Source organism: Camellia sinensis, chromosome 7 (assembly GCF_055761805.1).
Source record: "Camellia sinensis isolate YWXY chromosome 7, ASM5576180v1, whole genome shotgun sequence".
NCBI lineage: Eukaryota > Viridiplantae > Streptophyta > Magnoliopsida > Ericales > Theaceae > Camellia > Camellia sinensis.
Window position 1 is genome coordinate 26,982,574 of NC_138967.1, and position 21,483 is coordinate 27,004,056.

At 43.4% G+C, this 21,483-nt stretch overlaps 1 protein-coding gene across 1 annotated transcript; it reads left to right on the forward strand.

Annotated features, from left to right (window-relative positions):
- Window positions 1–1,818: 1,818 nt before the first annotated feature.
- Window positions 1,819–21,215, forward strand: LOC114298905 (protein ACCELERATED CELL DEATH 6). The gene is made up of 3 exons (XM_028243559.2): window positions 1,819–2,665; window positions 19,699–20,225; window positions 20,376–21,215. The coding sequence occupies exons 1-3, from the start codon at window positions 2,008–2,010 to the stop codon at window positions 20,964–20,966; spliced, it is 1,776 nt and encodes a 591-aa protein (XP_028099360.2). The 5' UTR covers window positions 1,819–2,007; the 3' UTR covers window positions 20,967–21,215.
- Window positions 21,216–21,483: the final 268 nt, after the last annotated feature.

A 21,483-nucleotide genomic window follows, 5' to 3' on the forward strand; every position in this document is an offset into this window, starting at 1 on the left:
GAAAAGAAAAAAGAATAAAATGTGAAGTGGAATTTCACGCACTACAAGAACTTCACAGTGCGGGGAAGATATATGCCAATGTATTTTCCAATTTTTAGTGGGCCATCTCTCAAACTTCAGAATAATTAAGGAGTGGTTTAGAATGATTTAAATAAGTGTATTTTTTTATTTTTTATGAAATATGAGTTGGGTATGGGTTGAATTGAAGTGATGTGATAGAGAGGTGATGTAACTTAAACAAGATGATGTAACTTAAATAAGATAGTGACGTTTTGACTTTTTTAAGTTATGGCAAACAAGATCTAATTCTAGTTCTAGTTACAACAGTGATTTTCAAATTTTAATGGGGCATTTTCTGGAACTTCAAAATTATTAGTTCTAGTTTTAGTTCCGGTATTAATTTTAAGGATCAGGCAATTTTCGGTCCGAAATCGGACCGGAACATATTATTGGATTCATAGGGTTTACAACGAGTGTAATTTCGATAATTTGAATCGTTCAATGTGTAAAACTCGTCGTGTATTTTATTTCTATAAAAAATTACGTCGATCAGATATCGATAGCCACTTAATCATATCGTATTTTTGTCAATGGTAAATATAATTTTAAAAATAAATTATTGACAAAAATATGTTCTGATCAAGTAGCTATTGATATCCGATCAACTTGATTTTTTACAGAGATGAAATACTCAACGAGTGCTACACATTAAACGATTTGAATCATCGAAATTGAAACCGTGGTGCACCCCACGGACCCAATCTAGATCCTAACTTTAAATAACAATATTGAGATGCATGTTAATATTGGTGATACAATTAAATATCAATTTGTATTGAATAATATCAATTAATATATTTATAATTAATTATGTTGAAGATTCAAAATACAGACATATATAAATCAATACAATACATAATGACCAATATTTGAAACTATACTTTTGACATACCTAAAGTCGACTACAAATCAACATCTAATTACTTTATTCATAGGCTCATAGCCTTCATTTTTAGGGTAATTACTGATAGGCTCATAGCCTTCATTTTTAGGGTAATTATTGAGTAATCTTAGAGTATTATATGGTATGGTATTGTGTGATGCTCTCAACAAATGGCATGGCGGAAAAACTTTAGGAGTAGAACAATATTGATCCACCTTATTAGGTAGTTAGAAGACAAGAAATAATATATGCAGCTTTTAATTGGCCAAGAACACCACGTAAGTAATATCATATGATATCCGAGGACCATTCAATAATTTTTTTTCATTTTAAGGATTGTTTTTCAGATACAAAGCTTTTCCATATAACTTGTGTTGAAAGTGTTGCTATGGAAATACTATATACCATGAAAAGTATTCCGAAACAAATGGTGAGATATGAGTTACACTTATTGGTGAGATATGAGTTACACATATAATGATTGTGATTGTTAGATTTTTTCTTTTTCAAAGTTGGTGTCACTATTATTCATGATGTAAAGTAGTGACCATTGTACGATTTGTGAGACTCATTTCAAGTTATATTTTGATGATCTAAACATTCAAATTTAGGAAACATCGAGAATAATGTACCTCTAAAAAAATAAGTTGATCGAATATCAATAGCTTTTTCATCAAATCACACCTATACGAAGAAAAAAAAAAATGAGTATGTATGTATCAAATTGAACACAAAATTGATTTGAAGAAAGGTTATTAATATTCAATTAACTTGATTTTTTAGTATATTCTTCTCAATAGTCTTAAAATTTGAACTGTTCAAATAAACAAAACAAGATACAAAATGAGTCCCACGAACTGCACAACGGTCACTGCTGTGCAGGACGCCAAATCTTTTTTTCCTCGTTAATTTTTCTCGGGGTTGTATTGTTGAGCATTGCTAACCTACTACATTGTTTAGCATTGCTAATCTACTACCCACTCCTCTCAATAAACAACATATATATATACAAATGCAAAAGCAAGCTAATTAAGTTCCAAAAACAATATAGAGAGCAGTCAGTCATGGATCCTGGTTTATACAGAGCTGCAAAGGAAGGCAACATTGTTGTCTTGGAGCAATATGTTGACCAACTTGAATCCCAGGTCACCCCAAACAAGAACACTGTCCTCCACATTGCAGCCCAATTCGGCAATTCACAATGTGTCCGAGAGATCCTAAGCAAGAATTCGTCGCTGTTAAATCGTCAGAATGCAAAAGGCGACACCGCTCTTCATGTTGCAGCAAGGGAGGGACACTCGGACATAGTCAAATCACTCATTGAATATGCAACGTCACTGGATCATGATCAAGTAGCGATAGAAAGCGGCTCTGACATCACCAAGAAGATGTTGAGGGCAACAAATGATGATGGAGACACGGCCTTACATGACGCTGTGAGGTATCGTCAACCTGATCTTGTCAGATTAAAACCGTTCAAACTACGACCATTACCACAGCCATTACTACGACCAAAACCCGATCTGGTCAGGCTGTTTATTGAAGAAGATCCTGGGTTTACATACCGGGCAAACAATGCCGGTGAAAGTCCGCTTTACATTGCTGCCGAGAGAGGGTACCTTGAAGTGGTGTCCGATATCTTGAAAACTTGCAGAGCACCGGCTTATGGTGGCCCTGCTGGTAGAACAGCTTTGCACGCTGCAGTAATTTCTAACAATGAAGGTATGTATATGTAGCAGTAAAGCGAATCCATAATATGTGGCCTGTATTTTTATGCATCACTCAAAAAAGATAAAATTTAAATTAAAAAAATGAATATAAAAATTTAAAAAGATTAAATTTAGTATTATTGTTTTATATATTTTAACCATTTACATAAAGAAAAAAAAAATACTCCACAAAATGTTTCAAACTCTTGGTAAAACTTCATAATTTCACCTACAAGAATGTGAAATGGTAGGGTGTCAATTTTTTATTTGTCACATGTTCAATTATGTGAAACTCTACTTCTTATCACATCATTGTGGGTATATTTGGAAGTCTCAAATGTTAGTCTCTAGCGTTACTCTATACAAAAATCTAGCTTTATAACAACAAAGAAAAATTGAACAAATTATATTAGTGTTTCACTTAAATATTACTGTTCTTATGTTTTTATTTGCAATTAATTCAATTATTGAGATTCAATTTTGAAGTAAGATCACTGATTGAGATTCAATAAATTTTTCTATATTGTCTAGGATGTATAATTAAATAAAGTTTATTTTACTTTTTGTAAGAGGGGCTAATTTGAGCCCACTAAATTATTTAGGCCCAATAGTCCAAGATTAGTGGACCCGAATTTATCGCAAGTCCAAGAATCGGTGGGCCCAGATTTATCGCCATCAAACGGATTGAATCGCTCTAAGCCTCGAAAGGGTTCGGATCCACGAACCTAGAGACTTACTTAGGCCCGGACTCGAAAAGGTATTAGGCAAGCCTAGAGATCCGAGGCACTCGGACTCGAAAGGGTTCAGCTCCACGAACCTAGAGGTCCGAAATACTTGGCTTCGAACGGATTCAGACGCAATCTAGAAGTCGCTCCGTTAATGAGTCCCAGAACACTTGCGGGCTCGGAGCTTTCCGGGATCTACGCACCAGAACCATGGGCGTAATGGAGTTCGAACAAAGGACCCAATCCCGAGGACGGTGAGTGGAGACAAATTCACTCTTCGGTTAAACTAGCCTATACCCGGGTCGAGGTGGCACGACCCCGGGGGGTCCATGAGACTCGGCAATATTTTTGCGGCAGGACGTCCTCTGGGACTACCCCTGACCCTTTGGGATGATTGGGGATCATTGGTTAGGTGTGGCTAAGAAGAAGGGTTCGCCGAGGGATTGATCTCCTCTTCGGGGTTTTCTCATCCTCGGAGAAGTCACCTCCTCGGAGAGGTCACCTCCTCGGACAAGGTGGTTAGAGAGAATATCTCCCATGTGCCTTGCACATGGGCTCCATCCTACATCATGAGGTGCCTATAAATAGCACCCACCCATAGCTTTACAAGGGATGGATTTTGGAGATTTTTAACTCTTGGGAAAGAACTAATTTCCCTTCTCCATTATCAACCTTGAGAGTGAAAGTGGGAGATCCATGGGAGAGCCTTGCCATTATTTTATTCTCTAGCCATTTTGCCTTCTTCTTCACCCAATCTCTTATCTCCATCATCTCCTTTGTTGTTGTGTTCCTAAGTTGAGATTATTGAAAAATCTAAGCCTCTCACTATATTCTAGAGAATTCGAAGTTGTTCTTCAAGGATCTTCGAAGATCTTCGAATTTTCTAACTCTTTTCTTGAACCCTCTCCTACATTTTGGCGACTCCGCTGGGGAGGCGGATTGGTTAATGGTCTCAACGAGATCTGGAATCCACACAACTCCAACAAGGATGGCGGAAGAAGATGAAGTTCACCAACAAGGATCCTCTAATGGTGGTGATGACAGAACCATGGCTCCAGATCAACCACTTTTGCTTGAAGCCATTCAAGGACTACAGAATACTCAGCAAGAGATTCTTACCACTCTTCAGAATCTCACTCACACCATGTTGGTGATGAGTTCTAACTTTGCACCGGCGCCAAACGGAAATCAAACTGGTGGTGGAGTTATTCCCGCCGGAGCGCAAAATCAAATCCAAGGAGAAGTAGGCCCCAATCAGCCTATGGCTCATGGCAACACGGCCACAGTAACACATGCTCAAACCATAGTAGGCGGCGGCAATTTGCCCATGCCCGGGCTCCATGGCGTGCCAAGCCAAGATCCAATGGTGACTAGGGGAGTTTCTGGTGTAATGAATGGTGCTCCGGTGACTGTTGGTGTCCAGGAAAACATAAGGAGCATAATGGCGCAAAAGGGAGCTCTGCCCGTACCTAATCTTGTTACGCCACCAGTAAATGTTACCCAAGCACCAAGCGGGCCTCCTTTGGTGCCGACAACAAATCTGCAAGCACAACCCGGTATAGCAGCGCCGTGCGGTGGACTCTACGGGCCTCAATTCAATATCCCATCACCAACTGGCTTGTCTATAGGCGCTGACGGCCAGTATCGTCAAATGTCCTCACCAATGATGAATTCGCAGCACCAGAATGGCCAAGTTGCCCCTAGCTCAGTCTTTGGGTCCACAGGCCAAGTCCCGGGAATACCACCATCAAACTCTCTCCCTCAACAGTTTCTCACTCTCGCCGATGTGCAGGCCATGTTCGATCTCGAACGGGGCAAGAGGACCTTACCCTCTTTTCCTGATCCAGACGTCAAGCCGCCTTACCCCATTGAGATACTGAGCTATCCATACCCTGAGGGGTATACAGTGCCAAAGTTCATCAAGTTCGACGGCAAACAAGGAAATGCCCGAGAACATGTTGTGCGATTCATCGAGACTCTGGGTATTCACGGTTCAAACCACGTCCTCCGACTGAGAGAATTCTCTAAGTCCCTCACCGACCGAGCATATAGTTGGTATGTTAATTTGGCCCCAAACTCTGTCCGAAGTTGGGAGGAAATGGTTAACAAATTCCACTCCAAGTTCTTTCAAGTGGCGGAGAGGGTGACCACACTTACATTGTGTAAAGAGAAGCAACAAGAAAGTGAAGACATCCTTGACTACGTCAAAAGGTTTCAGGACAAGGCCGTAGATTGTCATGAAGCAGTCGAGGAGAGTTATCTGGTTCAAATCTGTCTAGAAGGGGCATTGAGCAGATACAAAATGTTTCTTGTTAATCACAAGCTACCCACCTTCTCGGCATTAATAGAAGCAGCTCGGAACATTAGCATTCCTTATGCTCAGGAGTCCGGATTTAAGGCCAGTTACAAGACTAGTTTCAAATCGTCTCGTGGACCTATTGTTGCTGCTGCCTCTGCCCCAGATACCCGACATTCACAAGGAGGAGGTCATAGAGGCCAGAAGAGAAAGCAATATAATGGTGAAAAGGGGAATGTTTCTTATCCATGTGGAATCGAGGAAGTGAAAGCTCTAGTTAAGGAATGGGTGGCTGACGGAGAGCTAAAATTGCCTTATGTTGAAGAAATGCCATCAAAGAAGGACCGTGAGAGCCCTGAATTCTGTGTCTACCATCGTACATTGAAACATCCGACAGAGAAGTGTTGGACTCTCAGGAAAATCTTCAGAGATAAAGTCGAGGCAGACGAATTGAGGTTCAAAAAGCAAGGGACTCAAGACATCCGAGAACAACCATATCCTCAACACCGAGACAAGGGGAAGAATGTTGCTATGATAGCTTATGAAGGCCCGATGATCGAGGCTATCGCCAATCTCGATGACGATGATTGTTATCTGGACGACATCCTCGAGCCAGAGGGTGAGCAAGTTTACTATGGAAGTGCTCTCGATCCAGAGGGCAAAACATTTATGACTCATGGCGAAGATCCCTTTGATCCAGAAGGAGGAGAAGAATACTATGGAAAAGGAGGACACCATGTTTATGTGGCATCTTATTTTGAAGAGACCGAGGAGATGGTTAACTACGAGCCTCCAAGAGTGGAAAAAGATCCGGATCACTATGCCAAAACCTTGCAAGACTGTGTAAAGTTCAAGCAGTTCTTTGACCAGCTTGGACTTTCCAAGGTGGCAAGAACAGAAATCACCAAGTCTATCATTAATATAGCCGAGGCACACCATGAGGAATGCATGTCGACTGAGGGATCTATCCCGAGGAAGGCAAAAGAGCAATCTAGTGCCATTACTTTCTCCGAGGTTGATCGGAAGTATCCTTTTTCTCACAATCGCCCGCTTTATGTGACTGCTTTTATTAACGGGGTTGAGTTCAAAAGGGCCTTTCTAGATAGTGGAGCCTCTATCAACATTATGACTCGCGCTACTCTAGAAAAGGCCGGAATCTCTGAAGAACGCATTGTGAAGCAGCCGATAGTCATCACTGGCTTCGGTGGAGAAAGGAGAGTTACTATCGGATGCGTAACAGTTGATTTAGCCGTTGGAGAGATTCGCTCGGCCACCAAGTTCCATATTATCGATTCTGAGGCAAATTATCACATCATTTTAGGGAGGACCTGGATGCATAGATATGGGGCTGTACCGTCAAGTTATCATCAGTGTGTTAAGGCTAAATGGGGAAAGAAGACGGTGACAATTCAAGCTACAGAAAGGCCTTTCGAGATCCATGAAGCTCATTATTCTGATCCCATCTACTTCACTGAATTGGCTGTCGAAGAAGTTCCCACAACCTCTAAGCCTCGAGGGGTCAAAATTCCTCGTTGGGAGGATATCAAAGATGACAAGGAGTCGATGGCAGAATCAAGTAAGCGGGCGATGTCGAGACCAGAAAGTCCGCCTATTCCTCGGAAGGTGATGAAAGTCCGAGAAGGAGGCAAGATGGTGTACTATTTATGAAGGTGCGGGGAGTCGGTTTCTTCAGTCACCGACTCCGAGCCAAAAGAAGAGCCTCCTGACAATGATATAGTAATAAAGCCTGAAGTGGCTCCAGAATGTATGCAAGATGGGCCGAAGCCTCAGCCCGAACAACTTATTGAAATAGATCTGAGTGATGGACAAGATGCACCAAGGCCGGTATTCGTAAGTTCGAGCCTTAGCCCAGAGAAGCGGGAACAGTTGTTAAAGTTGATAAGCCGATACTCAGATGTGTTTGCTTGGTCATATAAGGAAATGCCCGGACTAGATCCTGACCTAGTCTCCCACTATCTTGATGTGTTCCCAAACTCCAAGCCAATTAAGCAAGCTGCTCGAAAATATCATCCAGATCTCGAAGAGAAGATTAAGGAGGAGATTGAAAAACTTCAACAGGCTGGTTTCATCCGGCCAATACAGTACCCCATGTGGTTAGCAAACATCGTGCCAGTAAAGAAGAAGAATGGCCAAATCAGAGTATGTGTAGACTTTCGAGATTTGAACAAATCTTGCCCGAAGGATGAATTCCCTCTTCCTCACATCGACACCCTCGTGGATACTACCTCGGGACACCAGATGTTCTCATTCATGGATGGATTCAGTGGATACAATCAGATTAAGATGGCTGAAGAGGACGCAGAAAAGACTGCTTTTAGAACACCTCTCGGAAACTTCTTCTATACAGTCATGCCTTTCGGACTCAAGAATGCCGGTGCAACTTACCAAAGGGCTATGACTGCAATCTTTCATGACATGATCCATCATGAGGTGGAAGATTATGTTGATGATCTAGTGGTGAAATCCAAGAAAGAAGAAGACCATCTTCGAGACCTTGAGAAGGTATTCAAGAGGTGCCAGAAATTCAAAATGAGGATGAATCCTCTCAAATGTGCTTTCGGGATGACGGCCGGGAAGTTCCTCGGGTTTCTTGTACATAGGCATGGTATCGAGGCAGATGAAGACAAGGTCAAATCTATCAGAGCAATGCCTCCCCCGCATTCTCAGAAGGAGTTAAAGAAATTCCTCGGGAAGGTGTCTTATATTCGGAGGTTTATCCCAGCACTGGCAGAGATCTCTGCGCCTTTTGGCTCTTTGTTAAAAGGAGATGCCAAGTTCGAGTGGAACCAAGAGCACCAAAAGGCCTTTGAGAGAATCAAGGCGGCCTTGACCTCGCCTCAGACCATGATAGCCCCGCAGCCCGGGGTGCCTCTAATGTTGTACCTAACTTCAACCCCCAAGTCCATAGGGGCATTATTGGTCCAAGATGTAGATGGAGTAGAACGCCCGGTGTATTACATCAGTCGGAAGATTCGAGGAGCAGAAGTCCGATATACTCCAGTAGAGAGACATTGTTTAGCTTTGGTATTCACTGCCCAAAAGCTCAGACATTACTTCCTAGCACATCAGATTCAGATTGTTACTAGAAGTGATCCAATCCGATACCTCCTCAGCAAGCCTGCTCTAACCGGGAAGGTGGCAAGATGGTTGTTAGCACTGGGTGAATTCGAGATCACATGTGTAGCCCCCAAGGCGATCAAAAGCCAAGCCTTAGCTGATCTCCTTGCCCAATTTCCAAGTGGTGACTATGAACCAGTGAATGAAGAATTAAGAGGAGAGGTGCACGCAGCTATGGCTTCCGAGGAAAGCTTCTGGACATTGAGCTTTGACGGAGCAGCAGCCGGAGGGAATGGAGGAACCGGGATAGTCCTTACAAGCAAAAGTGGGGAAAAGTTATATTTGTCTTATAAACTGGATTTTCATTGTTCGAATAACGAAGCCGAGTATGAGGCTCTTATTTTAGGCTTGATAGCAGCTGAGAAGCACAGTATCAAGAAGATTCGGATCCAGGGGGACTCAAAGCTGATAGTGAAGCAAGTTTCAAGACAGTTCGTCTTAAAGGAGCCTACTTTGGCCACATATCGAACAACAGTCCAAAGGCTTCTTGACAAATTTCAGAAGGTCGAAATAGAGCATGTGCCTCGCTCCGACAACAAGTTTTCAGATGCCCTCGCAACATTAGGGGCAAGAGTTGACATTCCAGAGGAAGAGGCAACGATTGTTATCAAGAAGAGAACAGAACCTTCAATAATACCCGAAGACAAAGACCTTCCGGAGGACTGGAGAGGAGAAGTCCTCGAACAACTCAGAAGCAAAGTTGGAAAACTGACTATGGCCAAGCTTGCCCAATTCACAATTATTCAAGGTGAACTTTACTTCCGAGGGGGTACCGGATTCCTAGCCCGGTGTGTTGGCCAACAAGAAGCGAGCTTCCGACTACAACAAATCCATGAAAAGTCTTGCGGGGATGGGGATATCAGTCTGTATATAAGAATCCAAAGACAAGGTTATTATTGGCCCGAGATGGAGAAGGACTCGAATCAATTACAGAAGGAATGCCCCAAGTGTCAGTCATACATCCGGGAGGATGAGAGTTGCTTTGAAATTGATACCCCTGACTGGAGGCAAGTCTACATTAACTATCTCAAAGAGGGAACACTACCTGAGAGCCCAAGGGACATTGCACACCTCAAGAGGAGAGCGAGGCGGTACTTTCTTGATCAGGACAAGCTGTATAGAAGAAGTATTGAGGGCACTCCCCTGAGGTGTCTCTCCAAGGAGGAGTCAGATCTAGTCCTCGGAAGAGCCCACGAGATTGAACATCAAGGAGGGGCTCGGCTGTTCGAGCAACTTATACACCTTGGGTATTACTGGCCGACCATGGAGTCAGATGCATCCCATCACGTGAAGAGGTGCCAGACTTGTCAGAAACACAGAAATTTGATCCATGCTCCCGCTGTAGACCTGCATAGTATCCGAACGCCATGGCCGTTCCATACCTGGGCTTTCGATCTGATAGGGCCCATCTCCACATCTTCTAAGGGGTACAAGTGGATTCTCGCAGCCACAGAATTGAGTACAAAGTGGGTCGAAGCAATTCCTCTGAAGAACGCTACGGGGCCTGCAGTCGCGAACTTCATCAAGGAGAATATCATTTGCCGATTTGGAGTACCAAACACCATCCTCTCGGATAACGGCACTCCCTTCATAAACAAATATGTGAAGAGCCTCCTAGAGACTTACCAAGTGAAGCATCACAAATCCACACCCTACTATCCAAAAGGGAACGGGCAAGCGGAAGCCACAAACAAGACACTGATGAGGATTCTGAGCAAGATGATGGATGAGTTTGGGGGGACTTGGTCCGAACAGTTGATAGTAGCCCTATGGGCATATCGCACTTCGAAGAGAAAGCCAACTCAAGCAACTCCTTACTCCCTTGTGTATGGGTCCGAGGCAGTGTTACCTATAGAGTTGGAAACGCCATCTGCTCGAATGGCTCTCGCCTCGGGGATGGTATTGGAGCCTCGAACCACCAGATTGGAAGCATTAAAGGAAAAGCATGACAGAGCTGCAAAATTCATGGAAAGGTATCATGAGTCCATCGCCCGAGCCTATAACCAGACTGTGGTACCAAGGAAGTTTGAAGAAGGTGATCTAGTATGGAAGATTGTAGACCCAATCATGCGAGGACAGCCTTTACCCAAGTTTTCTCCAAAATGGGAAGGGCCCTACAAGGTGGCTCAGGCGAGCTCAAGCGGGTACTACAAACTCGTAAGGGTTGAAGACGGCTTCCGAACTGGCCCGCTCAATGCAAAGTTTATCAAGCATTACTACCCATAGTTGGACTCATCTATGTTGAAATTCATTTTCACTTTCTTACTTTGTCTAAAAGTTGTATTTCCCTTACGTTATGAAGAAGCTGGTTTTCTCTATGGTGTATGTTTTATCCCATCACTTACAGTGAATCTATTATACTTTTGTCAAGAAAGTTGAAGAACTAATGAGAATATTTCAGCTTTTATAAACATGTGCATATGATTGTTCTTTCCATTGTATCATTCGAAATAAATATTTTATCAAGTAGAATGAGAAAACAATGCGAAAATATCCAAACAACAAAAATTTTGTCATTTCATTGCATTGTCCTAGATAAAACATTTTTATCGAAAGGGGCAAGAAAGTAATGATAAAAAAAAAATCAATCTTTCCTAAAGACACCCTCGAAGAAGCTACCCGTCACATCTACATCCGGAGGACAAATAGTACAGTGTGCCTCTAAAGTCTCCAAGGCCCGAGCATAACCCGACTCAAGTTCACGAAGAGTTGCCTTTGTCTCATCTATAGAAGTCCGATAAGAGGCAAGCACAGACATAAGTTCCACCCGATGACTGGCGTTCGAAGCTATATCCAGGCGCTTCCGAAGCCATGATAAGTCCACTTGGTGACGCTCCATGTCAGAGATCCCCTGATACGCCGTCTCGACTACCTTCCCATTAAGGTCACACAACCGTTGCCTGTCCAAGCTATATAAGATAGTGGCAAGAGACTCGAGAAGAGCAGTCTGAATGAGTGGACACTGGCAAGCAAATGAAGCAAAATTCTCCGGGTAACTCGAATGCACAAGCTGTAGAACTGAAGCAAACTCAGGAGCTACCCAATAATGGAGAAATGATACTTTGCCAGAAGCCGAAGAAGGAATTGGGGCCGGAAAGATGCTAGTCTCAGGAATCTCCCCAATATCTATCGGGTTAGATGAACCACCCGGAGGGGTAACTCCCGGCAGAGGTCCCGAGCCTGAGAATGCCGAACGATAAGGGGAAAGACCAAAAGCATCACTATCAATGTGGAAATCACTAAGATTCAGATCCAAAATGTTCGAAGGCACTGGCGATGAAGAACCTCTGGCAGTCGTCTCAAAGGCAGGTGTCCCCCCTTGAGAAGGAGAACCGTGAGGAGTTACAAAGAGAGTCGGAGTAGAGCCCTAGGCAGGTGAAGGCAGGACCTCGGTAGCAGCTAACACTGGAGCAGAGTCCGAGGCATGTGAAGGCAGGACCCCGGTAGCAGCTAACACTGGAGCAGAGTCTGAGGTAGGTGAAGGCAAGACCCCGGTAGCAGCTAACACTGGAGCAGAGTCTGAGGTAGGTGAAGGCAAGACCCCGGTAGCAGCTAACACTGAAGAAAAGATAAGAAGGCCTTATTAGAGGTAGGGAACAGGAAAGTCATTTAAATAAAGATTTCTCACAGATATAAGTAAATGACAAACTTCAGAAAGAAAGATTACCAGAGGGAGAATCAATATGCAAAGCCGGGGCAACTGAAGGACTCCTAGCATCAACAAAGTCACTTAGTCGTGTAGAGACCACCTGATCGATCTCAATGTCTGATGAAGCCTGAACAGTAGCAGTCATCCCTGAAAAAGGAAGGAGGGCCGGAGGATGAGAATCACCATAAGTGCCAGAGCGAGTCTCAGAGATCTCTGGCACATCCACCTCCACACCATTCCCAGAGGCGCACCTCATCTCTACATCGCTTCTAGAAGCATGGCCCGCGACATCAATTTCTGTGGCATCAGTCCCTCCAGCAATCTCAACATCAGAACGGTGAGCCCCAATAAACTCGTCACCAAGGTAGTGCTCTTCCTCAGCTACGGTAGGGCGGTGACGACGCGTGCGTGGAATAAGGTCACAAAAATGATCGGAGGACTCAGCCTCATCATCATCGTCATCTATAACTGCTATACGAGGGGTGCGCATCTTCACAAGTCTTGCAGACAAAGGGAGGGTGTCGTCCAAGTCTGAGTCCGGCCTGGGGGAGGCAGCATGGCCAGGAGCCACGGTACCGAGAACGTCAACAACCGCAGGATCCTACACAACATGGGCAAATAAAAGTTTTCATTTTAGAAGGTATAGTCGCAAGAAGGAAAGTAGCTTCAAATCAAGAATTTCGGGTACCTCATGAAGCCTTTTGGAAAGGCGAGGAGCGGAAGGACTGGCATCAGAAGTCCTCTTGTGAGCCATCTTCTTAAGGCGTGTCGTCCGAGGACCAGAGGCCTTATTCAAAGGGACTGGCTCTGGAGAAGTAATTGCCAAGCTAGAAGCAGATGCCCGAGCAAAAGGGTCAGTTGGAGCAGATGAAGTGAAGAAACCCTCGTACATGTGGTCAGATTTTCGGCTCTCGGGTAGCCGAAGAGAAGAATCCTTCTTATAAATTGACGGAGGCAGACATACGGTCGGTCTGCTCTGGACAAATACAATAAACGCATCGATATTCTTCTGCCAATACCGCCTGAAAGAGGGGGTGAAACCCCCTACTCGGCTCAAGCCTGGCATCGTCAAACAGCCGGATATGGGAAGCACGGTGTGTACAAGCCGGCGACTGAAGCGCCCGTAGCTCTCTGAAAATGATAATAAATGAGGTGCTGGCCCCGGGGCACATTGATCAAACTCGAATTGACATGCTACACGGTCAGGCCTATAAACAGCACTATCAACGCCTTCCTCATGCCACACCGGTAATGAACCCGGACGGATCATAATCAGCATATCAATAAAGGGTGCAGGGATGTTCTTCGGCAAAGGAAAAGACACCGAGCGGGAGGAACCATGATAGATAAGCGGTGTGGCCACACCCACAGGTGGGCATACATACGGCCGTGCCACAAAGCGTCGGGGATCATTCACCAGAGTATTCAAGGATAAGGTGGAAATGGTACGTGACCAGCGTGTAATCAACGGCTGACAAGACTTCGCTTTCTCAAATGTCTGAGACCCATCAGTATCGAGCACGGGGATGCCATCTTTATCCACTATCTCCCGAAGAACCTCCGCCTCGAATACAGTCGGAGCAGGGGCAAATTTTGGGAACCTCTCGAAGAAGAAACAAAGCAGGAACTGGTTGTGAATGAAGGAGACAGGCTCATATCGACCCACGGAGCGAACCATATCTCGATGTAGCAGATCCAGCCGATAATAGAGATTCCCAAGAAATAGGGGAGCCAAAGGGATCCGATCTCCTCTGAAGAGCCTGACTGCCAAGGGGAAGACGAAGGGATTGAGGGAATCCGGAGGTGTGCTCGGAAGAATGAAGAATGAAAGGAAGCAAGCCAGAAATCCCAAGAAATAGAGCCTGGAGCCATACATCGGACCGGCCTCATACTCCCGAGAGTCAGGGTCAGCATCTCTGGCCAAGGGCTGAAGATCCTTGAAGAAGTGGCGGATCCATGCAGTATAGGAGGCACGGTCCGTCCTTACTCGACTAGTCCTTCTCGCTGAACCATCGAAAACGGAACTCCACCGACCACAAGTTTGAAGATTTAGCTTCAGAGATTGGATCAAAGAATCATCTTCAGGGGGTGTCTACTCAGGGTCGAAGGCATCAGGGCCGGTCACTTCCAGACGCAGCAACATGAACACATCCTCAAGGGTGGGCCCCATCTCGTGCTGGCCAAGTATAAAGGTGTGTGTCTCGGTGCTCCACCGAAGAGCCATGGCTTCCAGGCTAGCATTGTTGCGACGGATGGATAGAGATCTAGATATTTTCACCGGGATCAATAACCGGGCCTCCTGAAGCCGTTGATAGAGGCTCTTGTCTGAAAGGACATCATCGACCCACTCCTGCCAGCCGAAAGGAGGATTTCAGAAGGCCTTGAACTGAGGATAACAGTATGGAAAGTCCCCCCGCTCAATCCGAAAGCGTAGCATCAAGGAAGGAGAAATGAGGGCCTCATGTCCAGAGTCAGTGTCCTCAGTGAGACATAATAGAGCCCCCTTCGGAGATAGAAGAGAAGTGGTGGAGGTAGCCGCCCGCCAGAAGGGGTCCTTCCGACCAAAATAAGGAGATTTCCTCCACTCAGATGCCGGAGGTACATCCCTCTCTTTCATGAGAGCCGGTTCTGATGACCCCGGGACTACGGGTTTCTTTCGAGAAGACATATGGCTGAAATAACAGGTATAAATAGCAAGGAGTTGACCGTATTAAAATTTAGAATATTGGAATTAAAGCAACACATTCGAATGAAATTTCGGCATCAACTATTCGTTTCTCAGAGAATCCATGAATTCAACAAATTCTACGAGGAATTTTTACACCAAGAGTTCAGGCACGATGTCTACTATGCTAAGGGCCGCAACAATCAGTCATTTTTATAATAAGATTTACATGATGGGCTTATCAATAGATTCAACCCCGGAAGTCATCAACAATTCATTTTCTCGAGTATTTTTCAAGCTCAACAAATTGTAATACCAATGGGTGTATCATCAACATACAGAGTTCAGGTTTCTATCATCAATAAGAGGTGCAATGTCATGGGTCGCTTTGTGATGAAGTTCAATCGGGTCAATTTCTCAAAGTCACTATGTTCCATATTAAAGGTTCAATTTATACGGGGCTCAAAATTTGGACAGAGTGAAGTTCAATAGCAAATTTCAGGTCCGAGATCCGAAGTATATTACATTGCTCATCAGTAGCAAGATTTAATGGATTGTCGTGCAAGCTACAAGAATGTTCCTCCCAAGTCAATATTATTTTTTGCTCAATTCAAGTGGCAAATATTCTATTACGACGGCAAAATTCAGCAGCAATGGTTCAAGTTATACAATAGCCCATAATTTCTTTGGCAAATTTCAAGTCAGAAAATCCAGTTAAATAAATCCCACAGCCTATTTCAAAAATTGCAAAGCCCAAACAAATTCAAGATTCACATTGGGATTTCAAATCACCGATATTATTTTTATTTAATGTATCAATGCATGGATTCATTCGTTTATTTGTTTATTTATTTATATATATATATATATATATAAATATATATATATATAAACAGTGCTGCCACCATACAAAGAATATATATATATAAATAAAATAAATAAATAAACAAAACAATTAAAAGAACTTGCTCACAGATTCAAGCCAATGGAGGAAGAGCACGGCTGGAAGTAGTGGCGAGACCACAAACGCGAGACAGATACACCTAAGGCCGACGCTGAGTTGAGCAGGCGCTAAGCAAGACCACACACGTCGCGTTGAGTGGGCGCACGTGTGTGGTCGGCGCTGGATAATTCGAAGACGGAAGTAACAGTGGCACCACAGAGGAGTCGGCAACCACACACGTCACGTTGAGTGGGCAACGTGTGTGGCCTGCGTTGGAATAGTTGAAGCCGACGGCGGGGTTCCAGCAGAGTGAAGGCAATAGTGAGCGACGTTGGGCAGTCGAGATACGCGTCACAGGTGATGTCACGGAGACGACGCCGTTAGTGGCTCTAGAAAGCCAGAAGCAGTAGTGATGTTACAGAGATGCCGGCGTTGGTGTTATTCGGTGAAACAGGGCTCCGGAAAGTCTGGATTTCTGAGGAAATTGCGTTGATTGGCTCTGCAATAACAACCAATGTGCACACGGCTTCAACCTCTAATCTGTTAAAAGAAGAATGTGTGTCATTGAAGTCATGGATTTTGAAATAAAATTTTCCACAAAAAGCTGCTACAAAAACAAATTCATATATATACAAGAGGAAGAGGTTCAAGAATGGTGGAAATATAAGCTGAAAATCAGAAAGGTTTACGGACTGTGATCAACAAAATAGAAGCTAAGCGACATTAGGCCAGACCACACACGGCGTTGAGTGGGCAAACGTGCGTGGTCGGCGTTGGATGAGCGAGGCCGAAAGCAGCGGTGATGTCGCAGCAGAGTTGGTGATCACACACGATGCGTTGAAAGGGCAACGTGTGTGGTTGGCACTGGAGCAAGCAGCGGCGTCGGCGTCGGCGTCGGTACTGGTCAGTTGAGAAAGGCAATGGCAGTAGGACCACGGAAGAGGCTGGTGTTGGCTTGACGACGTTGTCACGACACCGATGATAGCCGAGGGTGTAGCCGCCAATGGTGTGCAAAATAACGATGAACAGACGAAGCAGGAGCTTGGTCGAAGTTGGCGCAGGTTGATGGCTGGGTTGCGACGCCAGGACAAGTCAGTGACGGGTCTGTGGTGTCTGTAACAGTCAGAGCTGGGTCTTCAACGGCGACGGCGGCGACGGGACTGGAAGTTGCAATGGAGGTCTGTGCAGAAACGAAGTGCAGAAACGAAGCTTTCTTGAGGATGAAGTTGGGTCTCTCGATATAGAGAGAGAGAGAGAGAGAGAGAGGGAGAGAGAAGGCTGGAATGGGTGCGGCGGCTGTGCAAAGTTTGTAGGGTTTAGGTTTTTTGAGCCTTTCCTTAAGTAGAAAAAAGAAGAGGCATCATGCTTGGTATATTCCATCACACATTCCTTCATATATATCTATACATAGCTGCCTGCTGACTCACGGATTTGCCAAACAAAAAGAATATTTGAATATTTGCCAAACAAAAAGAATGTGTTAAAAAAAAAAATACAAAAAAATACAAAAAAATAAAATTTTTGCTTGTCATTTTTTTCTATAAATTGAAGTGCGTCATCAACTTTATCCATAGGCTCTGTCGTGACAAAATGTTTTTTTTTTTTTTTGGGGAACGTGATGCGAAACAGGGTCGAAGAAATGACAGTATGCATGTCTGAGAAATTTAAAATTTCTCATACACGCAAAGGGCAAATGTAAGAGGGGCTAATTTGAGCCCACTAAATTATTTAGGCCTAATAGCCCAAGATTAGTGGGCCCGAATTTATCGCAAGTCCAAGAATCGGTGGGCCCAGATTTATCGCCATCAAACGGATTGAATCGCTCTAAACCTCGAAAGGGTTCGGATCCACGAACCTAGAGACTTACTCAGGCCCGGACTCGAAAAGGTATTAGGCAAGCCTAGAGATCCGAGGCACTCGGACTCGAAAGGGTTCAGATCCACGAACCTAGAGGTCCTAAATACTTGGCTTCGAACGGATTCAGACGCAATCTAGAAGTCGCTCCGTTAATGAGTCCCAGAACACTTGCGGGCTCGGAGCTTTCCGGGATCTACGCACCAGAACCATGGGCGTAATGGAGTTCGAACAAAGGACCCGATCCCAAGGATGGTGAGTGGAGACAAATTCACTCTTCGGTTAAACTAGCCTATACCCGGGTCGAGGTGGCACGACCCCGGGGGGTCCATGAGACTCGGCAATATTTTTGCGGCAGGACGTCCTCTGGGACTACCCCTGACCCTTTGGGATGATTGGGGATCATTGGTTAGGTGTGGCTAAGAAGAAGGGTTCGCCGAGGGATTGATCTCCTCTTCGGGGTTTTCTCATCCTCGGAGAAGTCACCTCCTCGGAGAGGTCACCTCCTCGGACAAGGTGGTTAGAGAGAATATCTCCCATGTGCCTTGCACATGGGCTCCATCCTACATCATGAGGTGCCTATAAATAGCACCCACCCATAGCTTTACAAGGGATGGATTTTGGAGATTTTTAACTCTTGGGAAAAAACTAATTTCCCTTCTCCATTATCAACCTTGAGAGTGAAAGTGGGAGATCCATGGGAGAGCCTTGCCATTATTCTATTCTCTAGCCATTTTGCCTTCTTCTTCACCCAATCTCTTATCTCCATCATCTCCTTTGTTGTTGTGTTCCTAAGTTGAGATTATTGAAGAATCTAAGCCTCTCACTATATTCTAGAGAATTCGAAGTTGTTCTTCAAGGATCTTCGAAGATCTTCGAATTTTCTAACTCTTTTCTTGAACCCTCTCCTACACTTTTTACTCCGTCAAATTATCTATTTAGTCCCTAATTATAGATTGAGTCTATTAGGTCCTTAAAAGTATATAAATCAAAGTCTATTTAGGCCTCATTTGGCAATTTTAGCTAAAAGTCAAAAAGTTACTAAAAAATCAAAAAGCCAACAACATATATCAAAAAGTTAAAAATTTCTTTTTCTCTCTACTTTTGCACATTTTTTCATAAAACATCAAAAAATCATCCCAAACATACTAGTTTTTTTTATTCTCAAACGTGGCCTTAGTTCATGAACTATCGATTCAATCTATTAATTTCCTAAAGTATTTAATTCAAACCTATTTAGTCCCTGCAAAAATTATAAAAATAAAATATAAGCCATAAATATTATAAATTACTAAAAGATCCTACCTAATTAAGATTGTATTGCAAAAAATTAATTTCAGATTTTGTTTCAATTTAGTTCAATTGACAATGACATTAGGGTTATTACAAAAAAATAACGCTGGGTTAGTTGAGATTAATTGACTGAGTTGATCAAATGTATAATTTTGCTCCTAAAAACATCACTCGTGACGCTTATGTGCGCATTTTCTATAAAATAATGCTTTATTAGTTCTAATCAATTAGACTAAATTGAGACAAAGTAAAAAAATTCATGGTCAAATTCAAGCCAATTACAATTATAGAAATCGAAATGACACCAGGGCTAAAGTAGGATTACTAGTGTAATTTTCCCTCAGATCTATGAAGGAGGGATGGAAGGGTACGTAGGGAATTGCTGAGAAAATTTTGTCCCCTTGTTTTAGGAAGACAGGAAGCATTTTCCTTGTTCAGGTGGTTTTCATCTTTGTTATTGCTTTTTGCTTAATTGTACTCCAGGAGGCACCAAAACATTGTTGGATTGGAAGAAAGATTTGGCCAAGGAACCAGACGTGCATGGCTGGACACCACTTCACTATGCTGCACGGTTCGGTCATGTACAAAGGGCTAAACAGCTACTAGACTCGGATAAATCCATTGCATACCTTATTGCAGACCAAGATGATAATAAGACAGCTCTTCATGTAGCAGCTAGTCAAGGACATGTTAGTGTAATACAAGAGCTTATATCACAATGTCCTGATTGTTGGGAGATGGTTAATCATAAAGGCCAAAATATTCTTCATGTTGCAGTGGAGAATGAGAAAAAGATGGTGATTAAATTCATCTTAAAAAATTATTCCCTCAGTGGCCTTATAAATCAGAAAGATGTCGATGGGAACACCCCTCTCCACCTCATTGCTACTGGTAGATTACTTGCAATCGACCTCATGGCCCACCGAAAAGCAGATAAGGTTGTCTTTAACAAAGGAAACTGGACTCCCCTTGACATATCGACATATTCTGAAACCGCAGCTGTACAAAAGGTACATCGATGTCAACCCTCAATCCTATCCAGACTGCATAGTCACAGAAGCCTTGTACACACGACTGCAGGGCGGCTTTTTACTTTAATTCACTAAAGTTATTATTTAGATACAATGTTTTTCTAATTGATTGAAGAATGATTGTTGCAGGTTCTCATAAAAGAAGAATTGGAAGCAGCTGGTGCTACACTAGGTTTGCGAAATGTAATTAGCAAAGATAATGAGGTTTTAGCAAACGAGAAGAAAGAACGCGCTGAATTTAAAAAGTCGATACCCATTGACATCAGGAAAGCAGGAGACACCCATTTGATAGTGGCTACACTCATAGCAACTGTGACTTTTGCAGCTGGTTTCACCATGCCAGGTGGCTACAACAGCAACGATGGCCCAAATCAAGGCATGGCGATTCTAACAAGAGAAGCAGCTTTCAAAGCTTTTGTCGTAACAGATTCCATGGCCATGATATTATCCACTTGTGCTGTTTTGGTTTATTTTGCTTCAGCTGATTATGGGGATCAAACTAAGCTTCTGTATCGCTATTCTCTCGCCGCTGGTCTTCTACAGATTGCAACAGGAGCAATGGTATTGGCATTCATTACAGGCATATATGCCGTATTACCACACTCATCAAGCCTTGCCATTCCAATTTGCATTATCGGTTGCTTCTCCTTCGTGATTTACTACTGCCTATTCAAAGAAAATTACCACAAGCAATTTGAAGCGATATCTTTTAATATTTGAACCCCCGTCTCTCGAATGCATTCAAGGATCAAACATCAAAGAAGGCATTTTCTTGAATGTATTTCTTTTTAGATTAATTTGCAGTAGTGTTGGATTGCATCTTTGAGTTTGAGGGAACCGCAATCAGTATTAATAGTGAGGGAAATCAAGGATATACTAGCTTATGCTTCCAGTACTTTGTAAAAGTCTATGATTCGTAAGGTGACAATCATATATTTCTTTGGGTTAAGTATTTTGATTAGCATATAACTATTTGCTAGTTTGTACCTTTTGGGTATACATACTATTTTATCAAGAGCAATGAAGTAGAGTACAATCACAAAAAGCAAACCCCCATTAATTCCTGCAAGCAGGATGCCCCAAATTCAAAAATCAAAAGTGAACTTAAAATTCTGGGGATTATTTGAATATTAGATAAGTCCACTGCACATTAGACAGCAGATCATAGGCCTTTGTGTAAGTGCCACCCTGTGTTTGGAAATTGAATTAATGCCTCCAATTTTAATTCGTAAGTTAT